The 9,616-nt window shown below is 40.6% G+C and overlaps 1 protein-coding gene across 1 annotated transcript in view; it reads right to left on the reverse strand.

Annotated features, from left to right (window-relative positions):
* LOC114070200 (proteasome adapter and scaffold protein ECM29-like) overlaps nt 1–7,597 on the reverse strand; it is a 78,840-nt gene extending 71,243 nt beyond the window's left edge. Inside the window, 1 exon segment of the mRNA XM_027907447.1 lies at nt 7,536–7,597. Within this exon segment, the coding sequence (XP_027763248.1) occupies nt 7,536–7,597 (62 nt within the window).
* Between the last annotated feature and the right edge of the window lie 2,019 nt (nt 7,598–9,616).

Below are 9,616 nucleotides of genomic sequence, written 5' to 3' on the forward strand. Positions count from 1 at the left end.
ATTACTGCAAAGATGTTTAGAGGCTCGAGGTGTACTATACAAAAAGACAAACACTGCTTCACACGTAGGTGTGAAAACCTATTCTGCTCCTCTTCCCCTTACTGGAGGCCTGGCTAAGATTAGGAAGTATTCCAGCAGGAATTTAGAACACATTCAAATAAATTGCCCTCACAGATTGGTGGTTTACATTGCATAAACAGTGACAGTTACAAGAAGATTTTTTTGCATTTGTTTAGGTTCTAGTTAACTAAAATATTCTGGTATAGTTTTTCTTTACTGACATAGGATAACTAATGTAATCAAAATAAAAAAGCAGAGGTAGAATACCTGATGGAAAGACAGAGAGGAAGGTGGAATACAACAAGAAAACAAGAGGTTAAAATTATATGGCAATTCTCTGACTACCCTAATTTGTCAAGGAATTACCATAATTCAAATGCTCTGAATATTGGGATCATTTGATATTAAACTTAAAATATAATCCTTATCAGAGAGTTGTGTATATGCCTTGAGAAACTGAAACTCAGTAAAAACCAAAGAAAATCACTAAATTTGTTCTTTTGAACTGTTTTGTTCACAGGATATTTGTTTAAAGTATAAAGATGGGGGGAAAAAAAACCCTTATTCAATCAAAGCTAACTTCAGTTTTGCAGAACCATAGAAAAGACATTATACAGAAACAGAGAAGATTATAAATTAAAGAGAATTATAAAATTTTTATTGCTAAAAACCACATATACAAAGAACAACTTCCTGGTGTAGTAAAACTGAAAAAGGAAAGAATTTAAAGAAAATACTGAGAAGTCCAGAACTATGCAAAAGTAGTGACAAACTAGATTTAACCAATAAAGCCTACACTGCCTAGAAAAAACATGTTTAGTCATCACTCATTCACTGCCTCTGTCAGGGCATGAAGAGGATGACATTTGGAGACAAAGGAGACTGAAGAGAGGTTTGTGGAAAACGGGGGGTAATGAGGGGCGTAGAGGGGGGGCCATAAGGGATTTTCATTTGGGGTTTTTGGGCTTGTTGACATACCCAATCCTCGGAATACTCGAATACGGGCCATATAATATGGGGATTAGAGAATGACTTTTCTCCCCAAGCTTCTATATAATAATGTATCCTATTTTTCTTAGATTTACTTTTCTTCCTAGGGGAATTACTCTAATGTTTTATCCTTCATCCTAATGGGCTTTGTGGGGAGATATCGCCCTTCCCCATGGGATCCAGAAGGCTTGCTTTTCTTCTGTCCCATCTTCTAAGGTGTCTTGAAACATACACACACTCGCTTCCTCTCGGTCATGACCCACTCCGTCGTGGGACATGAGAACTGCACTACTAGAGAGTCCGCACTCGCTTGGTCTCGTACCGAGACCTCTCACACAGGCACACCTTAGGATTACCTCCCCCAACCAAACAGCTCACCAAAAAAGAAAACTCTATACTTACCCCTCCCTGGGGTCTTCGTTTGATCTTCGTGCACAAAAATTAAGGGGATCTACAGATTTCATTGCTTTATTATCGAAATTTTACTGGGTTCATTGATCCAGAGTTTGGTGAGAACAGCCTTCAGAGCAGGGCTATCTGGAGATAGGGCACCTCAGTGTCTCTGCTGGAGTTCAGACCAAAGCAATTTGGATTGCCCGCATTCTCCACCAAATTGTTATAAGTTAGTATAAGAATTTAGACAACTCAATTCCAATTAAACATTGATAAATTTATTAAGCAAGCGATAATAAAGCAAACAGTGCTGGGTGGCCTGGGGGGCAAGTGCCCCGCCCGAGACACACATTGAAAATGTAGTAAATGTCCCTTTTTATACATTTCCGAGTCCTGAGTTTTGAATGCGACTGCTTTGAGGCTTGAGTTCGTGGTTCGTTGCTAAGTGGTCATCTGGGATTTGTCAAAGATGAAAGCTGCAGTTCTTATCAGCTGTAAAGTTTACCAATACTGATACTTGTTTGTTTAGCAAGATGTCTGCAATTATTTTTACTGACACATGCTTAATTAACAGGATGTCCATGAAACTTATCTTGTTGATTTATAACAAAAGTTCCTTATTCCCTCATACACATAAGATTTTATGAACAAAGTTAACAATCTATTACACCTGTGAGATATGATTATTACTTTTCTCATATCTCTGTTGCATACTCAGTTAAGCCCTTATCTTGCCATTAGGTATCCTTCCCTTAACCGTTAGGACAACAAGACACTTTGGCAAATTCAAGGATACTGGCTGACTGGCTGTAGTTAGGAAATCGGTCAGGAGTTCGTCAGAGCACCCTCCCATGCTACTGATGCAGCCTGTATCCATAGCAGCGGGACAGGAAAACAAAGAGCTATAAACCCTCTCAAGTACAGCACATCAACCATTTTCTCCACAGTTTTTATTCTAGCAATTAAGACCATCTTTCAAGTTGACGGCATTTATTACAGGAAAGCATAAACCCTGGAGATTTAAAGCACCACACACAACAGTCCAGTAAAGTAACTGGGGATAAAGTATCTTGGTCTCAGATGCCGTCTCCTACCTCCATGTGTGTTGCAGACCTGATGGCTGGCATGGGGCAAGCGTCTTTCCCTCCTATGTGTCCTCACAGCCTCCACCCAACCTATGCCAGCGAGCACACCACTATGCACCAGACATCAAAAAAGGCAAAGGGTTTGCTCACAACCCATCTCATTCCCCCATATCACACACTTCACAAGTTTTTAAGTATAAAGCTAAACCCTTCTCCATCTGGTTTTACAGCCCCTACTGCCGAATGTGAAACTATACAACTGTAATGTTAGGAGAGAGCCACCAGGTTACATGATAACCAAAATAAGTAAAGCAAGAGATCTAACTTGCTTTACTACATACTCTGGGGGAAGCAGGGGGAGGGGGGAGGAGTGGAAGGACAAAAACTGTTAGGGAAAAGCCTTAGAAACTGAAATTAACTACTATGCAATCTTACCGCAACTTGACAGTAAGAGCACTGAAATTTAACTAGGAAGCTTTATGTATCTTTATGAAGCTTTATGTATCTTTACCTTTGCCAGCCATCACTGAACTTAAAATGCAGTTCCTGCAGAGACACATTTTCTACAGGTTTTCCTTTTGAAAGCTGGCTAATACAGTTAAAGAAAATTTTTAAATTTTCTGGAAGAAGTGGAAGAGTAATGGAGGGATGACACTTGGCACAGATAGTTTTATCTCTATCTAAATGCCAATACTTTATAGATCTGAGATTTTACAAAGGCTTCTCCTTCCTCTATCTCAAGAGTCCTAAATTTCAGATGAGGATTGAATGTACTATTTCCTTGGTATTGGTTCCCACCTATAGCATCCTCTGGCCAATTATACAGGTTTATAAAATTACTTCCACTCAGTATACTGCAGTTCAATTTTGAGAAACATTGGGCTGGGGGAGGAACAAACTATCAGAGGCAAAGGACCAACTTCTAGTGCAGTTCAGAGAACTGAAAAAAAACCCCCTACAAACCACACTACAAAAAACCCCAAGGACTGCCATTATTTCATTTACACAGTGAGAAAGTCAAAAGTGAAAGGGAGAAAGAGGGAAAGGAAGGAGAATTCACTGGAAACACAGCTGGAAATCCCTGTGCCCAGTCCCGCAGGGCTCTACAAAAACTTCTCCAGTGAGAAACCCCACATCAGAAGCAACAGAAAGGTGTGGGAATCACCGAGATCATTGTGAGCATTCTAGATCCCGTTCATGTTAAGAGTCCCTTGCTCTGGCAGGGACTGTCAGAAAAAACAACACAAGATTAAATCAGCACATCACAGAATTCATAAGTTTTGGTATACTCTTGCAAGTTTCCCTTTAAAAACATGAAAGTTGGACAAAATTCCTTGAGAAGAAAGATGATTGCTATGGCACCCAGAATCTGCCTACAAGTTATATGCCAACAATCGTCCCAGCCAGATTTGCTCACTCCATTACAAAGCACCTGAGAAATGATGTTTAATAACTAGTCTTAGAAATATCATATGTGTGCCACAATTAAGATAGTTACCATTTTACTATGGATTGAAAAAAACCCCAAACCAACCAACACAACCAAGAACTAAGTGCATGACTAGAAAAACAAAGTAGTTTTACTTTTAAAATACATACAATTTGGTCCATGCATAATTTGTAACGTGTGTTTTGGCACATTCACTTCTTTCCATGCTACTATGCAGTACTTTTACACAATATTCCAATTTTTGTGGCATTTTCTTGAAGAAAAAAAAGGTGTTTATGAGAGGACAAACAAATATGGAGAACTTAACAACAAGGATTGCATATGAAAAAGACATTCCCTTTCACTGTATGTAGCAGAAACAAAGGACTAGGAAAACAAGATTTATCTTTGTATCCCTGTTTCCAACAGCAGTGTCCAATTATTGTGAACAGACATAGTGTATTTGGAATTTGAAATCCCCAAGTTACCATGGCAATGCAGCTACCTATCTGTGAGAAAATGCACGTTTCACTTGTTTTTTTCTGATCTCCATTTAAGACTACAAGGAGGAACACAGGTTTCAGTACTCAACCACCTTGCAAATGCAAAAAGGAAAGGAATAGCTTTCAAAACATAGGTAATGTATACAAATTCTACAAGAAAACCATACTGACAACAAGACTAACTTGTGTCTTATGAACTTCCAAATCCTGCAACACTGCCCATAAAAGGATCAGAGTTATTTTAAGTTTTGGTACTTCAGAACTGATCTTGTAGTCTCCCAAGGCAACAGCAAAACCCCATAACCTGCTCACAGAAGCAACATGCCCTCTTCTTCCATTTGGTAAATATAAATACTGGAGCTTGCCAAAGGCAATAGAGGATAAAAATATGGATAAGTAGTGAAATAGTTACCTCTATAAAGCCAAGAATTCAAAGAGTTTTCTTTCATTATGTAATTTTAAAAAAAGAAAGGAAAATGCCATTAACAAGGGCTTTATTGAGATAGTATGCCACTGTTTATACACAATTTTATGGCATAAATCTTCTCTCAGCTCAACTAAGCACAGCTCCATGTCGAATTCGCTCCCTCTGGCACTTACAGAGATTATGCACAGCACATCAGGTGTTCCGCACAGACCCCTTGGGAATGTGTATTTGTGTAGTTGAGTGTCAAATAAAAGACACTCTTCCTTTATGAAAACCAACTCTAGGAACTGCTAGGGCTAGGACACGTCAAACTCACTGTACTTCATAATTTGACTGTTAACCACTAAAGCATCCAAGGAACTAATAAGAGAGTCTGAGTCCTCCACAAAACAGAGCAGAGACTGGAATAGCAAAAAACTGTGTATGCAATCAGAAACTGTCTTCACTTTCCTGAAAAGTATCTTTTTAACAGATTGATTAAACTGCTACAAAATAAGTAATTTCTAGAATTGTTTTATTAAATCAAACAAAAACCACTGAAACCCTCCTCTATTACCTGAACTCCGTAGGACCATTACATCTGACTAGCGTCCCCCCACACTTCTCCAAAAAGCCCTACATAAATAGAGTCCTGGGCACAAAAGCATTTCAACTTCACCTCCTGGATAGCAGGGGTAGACTAAGGGGCAGGTCCCTGCCAAAGCAAAAGCTCAAACACACCCTTTGGTCTCTCCAGAGCCAGGCAATTGTCTCAGGCACTATTCCACATGCAGAAGAAAGAATAAAGCTCTTATCTGCTATGCAACTACTAAAATAGGAGTCAAATTCTTGTTCAAATGGTATTAGACTCTGGGAGAAACTACATTTAGTATGATTACAGCAGCAAACAGTGAGTAAGGAGTTGCTAGTGCTATTCCTGGCTCTACCAGTAACCCATTGTGTGCCTACACCCAAAAAAACGTACAGGAGCACTTGGACAAGTAGACCACTCACCAGGTTGTTTTACAAGATCTGACTGGAAAAGACTGGGAAGACCTGTTGGAGGGAGAAATATATTATCTTTTTTTCCCATCCCATTCTTCCATTTTATAGGAAAGTTTATGTAAGAGCTTGAATAGCACACTACAATCCAAATATTTGCAATATGCCAGGCAGAGGTTCTCCATTTGAGTGGCTGACTGTTGTCACTCAAGATTAACTTGCCTCTCTGACATCAGAACTCTAATGGCTTCAGGGCCAATGTACTGACTTTGCATTACTTTTTTAACTGCCATATCTTATGCTGCCTTCAAATAATTTGTCTTCTAAAATAGTAAACACATTTACACAGTATTTACACAAACGGTAGAGTGCATGTGTTTGACTGGGGTTACAGAACAAAGCTTCCTATAACCATGTGAATATAATGCAAGGAAAACTGGTTTACCAATCTAAGAGTAATTACTCTTGTTATTCTGGGACTACTATCATCCTAAAAAGGCAAGGATTTCTTTCCAAATATGTTGAAATTTAACTAATCAAACACATCAAAAGACAGCAAGCCTACAGAGAACCTTAGTCTCCCTCTCTTTCTCTACATAAAATTACTCTTTTTTCCTTAGCTTTAATTATTTTTTAAGACTACGGTATTTTCTATTCAGTGACACATGAGGTACCAGGAAAAAAAACAACAACCCAAACCAATCAATCAACTAACCAAACAAAAAATCCCAAAAGATATTCCTTCCCCCAAACAAATTAAAAAGATTACTAACCAAACAAATAAAACCCTCTCGATTTTGAAAGACGCAGTGGTCAAGTAACCTGAATGACAACATGTAATTATTAATGTGAATCTCAATTTAGGGACATCTGTCCTTTTAGCACAATTTAACAGAAAGGGCTATGTAGCAACAGGCACATGGAGGAGGACTAATTTTTGCAGAATCATATTTGGAGGCTGGGAAACTAGGTTACACACAGATAAATGCTAAGGAGTTACAAGCAAGAGATCTCATGCTAACTAGTTTCAAAAAGGGGAATCACTTTAGCATTGTAAAGCTGACAATAGAATCTCCTGGATGACAGCAACAGTGAAACCTTTCACTGCCATAATTACAATTTGCCCCACTTGTCAGTGGAATAAATAGCATGGCATCTGGGTCCTCCAGTTCAAGGATCAGTGCAGGATCAAGATCCTTCTTATTCCACAATGGGATCCGGCTACATAAAGGACATCCATTATCATATGCCTTGTTCCAGTAACATCTAACAAAGAACAGAACTAAGAGCTTGTCTACACAGCAGTTCACACCAAAAAAAAACCCCTGAAGACACATCACACAGAAATGCCTTAGTACTGAAAGCAAATAGTACAAATATGCTTGAAGTATTTCTTCTGCTCTTCCTCTCTGGTGACTGCCAAGTACTATTTCAGGGCAACCAAAGGTCCTGTCATTTGGCTGAGTCATATGTTATCTTGCTATTAATTCTTCACGGCTAAGAACAAGCTCTCTGCCAGGACAGAAAAGGCAAGGAAAGAAAAACCGATTTTTTAAAAGTTGCATAGGCTTCTCCAAAGAGCAGCTGACTGCGTGCTGCCCCTCAGCCTCTGAGAGAGGAATCTGGAGGTGACAAGAACACAGGGCCGAACTCCCGCCGCGCCTAACGGGCTGCTGCGGCACCCCTGGTCATGTGCCGAGAGCTGCATGGAGGCGATGCACTCCCGCATTCCCGCCCGGCACCACACTCAGGCTGGGGCCCACCTCTGGATGTGCCTGCCCGCCGTGTCTTCATATTAACATGAATTTCTGTCTTTGTTCAGCAACAACCAGGGATTCAGAAGTGATTTCTTTATATCAGAGGACAGTTTCTATCCTTGTGGACCAGGATAAAATAGAGTATTTATGAATGAAAGTGCATAAGCAGCTCCTTAAAGGAATGATTTATTATTTAACTCCACAGAAACATTCTAGTTATCCTACTGGAAGTTAAATTTAACAGAAGAATCATAGAATGATTTGGGTTGCATTATTACATTAGTCCAACCCCCCTGCAATGAACAGGTGTTCCATCCCTCTGATCATTTTCATGGCCCTTCTCTGGACCTGCTCCAAGAGGTCCATGTCTTTCCTGAACTGAGGACTCCAGAGCTGGATGCAGTACTCCAGGTGAGAAGAGAGAATAGAAGAGCAGAATCACCTCCCTTGACCAGTTGGTCATGTTTCCTTTGATGTAGCCCAGGATAGGATTGGCTTTCTGGGCTGCGAGCGCATGTTGCCAGCTCATGTCCAGCTTTTCATCTGCCAATACCCCCAAGTCCTTCTCTGCAGGGCTACTCTCAATCCCTTTATCCTCCAGTCTGTACTGATATCTGAGATTGCATCAACCCAGGTGCAGGACCTTGCACTTGTGTTGTGGTTTAACACCAACTGGCAACCAAGCCCCACACAACTGCTCATTCACTCATCCACAGTGGGATCAGGAAGAGAACTGGAAGGGTAAAAGCTAGAAAACTCATGGGTTGATATAAATACAATTTAATAGGGAAAGTAAAAGCCATGTGTGCAAGCAAAGTAAAACAAGGAATTCATTCACCACTTCCCATTGGCAGGCAGGAAAGCAGGGCTCCATCATGCATAATTTTTACTTGGGAAGACAAATGCCATAATTTTGAACATTCCCCCTTCCTCCTTCTTCTCCCAGCTTTATATGTCAAGCATGATGCCATATGGTATGGAATATCCCCTTGGTCAGTTAGGATCAGCTGTCCCAATTGTGTCTCCTTCCAACTTCTTGTGCACCCCCACTCTACTGGTGGGGCTGTACAAGGAATAGAAAAGACCTTGACACTCTGTGAGCACTGCTCAGCAGTAACAGAAACATCTCTATATTATTGCCCCAGTTTAAATGAGATAAAGGTCTTTTACTGAGGATGGATTAGGAGAAAGAGACCCAAACTTCCTTTTCTAAGCAATTATAAATCCGAAATTAAGAGGCTCCTATTGAAGGAAAACAAATTATGGAAAAGGGAAAAATAACAACCCTTTATTAAAAGGTATGTGTGTATTAACAGGAACATGAAAAAAAAACCAAGTAAAACAACCAAGCAATACCCCTATACCCACCAATAATCCCCTTCAAGAACAAAACCAATAAACTGGCAAAAAGGGAAATTAAATAGTTCAATTTTTAGTACCCTTTGGTGCAGTTCCAGCCACAGTCAGCAGGGGGCGCCGTCGGGTCACTGAAGATGCACAATTTGTAATGTCTTATACCATTCACCAGGTGGCGCTGTTGAGTTATCAAAGGTGCAGAACTTGTAGTGTTCTATAGTAGTCACCAGGTGGCGCTGTTGGATCACTGGAAGAGTAGAACTTGTAATGTCCAGTGCCCGTCACCAGGCGGCGCTGTGAGATCCTTGGTTGCCGCTGGGTGGTGGGGGAGGAGGGGGGAAGGGGGAGGGAAACAAAAAAAACAGCAATAAAACAGAAAGTTCTCCCAATGGAAGAAAACTCATGACCTTCAACTGGTGAGGATTTTGCAGTGAGCCAGGCCTGCAGTCAGTAACAGCTAAGCAGAGAACAGCAGTAAAAACTCTCCTCCGACAGGAAAAAAAAAACAAAGAAGAACCAGCCAGTGTCTCCAGTTTGCAGCAGCCTCCCCTCCAGGTCCCAGAGCAGCGCTCCAACCCCCCAAACCCCACCTCCTTCCACCCACACACCCTACCCTTCCTCAATTCCTCCCCCTT

The sequence above is a fragment of the Empidonax traillii genome, unplaced genomic scaffold, assembly GCF_003031625.1.
Source record: "Empidonax traillii isolate 1590-97213 ecotype Southwest subspecies unplaced genomic scaffold, ASM303162v1 scaffold1468:size105214, whole genome shotgun sequence".
Classification (NCBI taxonomy): Eukaryota; Metazoa; Chordata; class Aves; order Passeriformes; family Tyrannidae; genus Empidonax; species Empidonax traillii.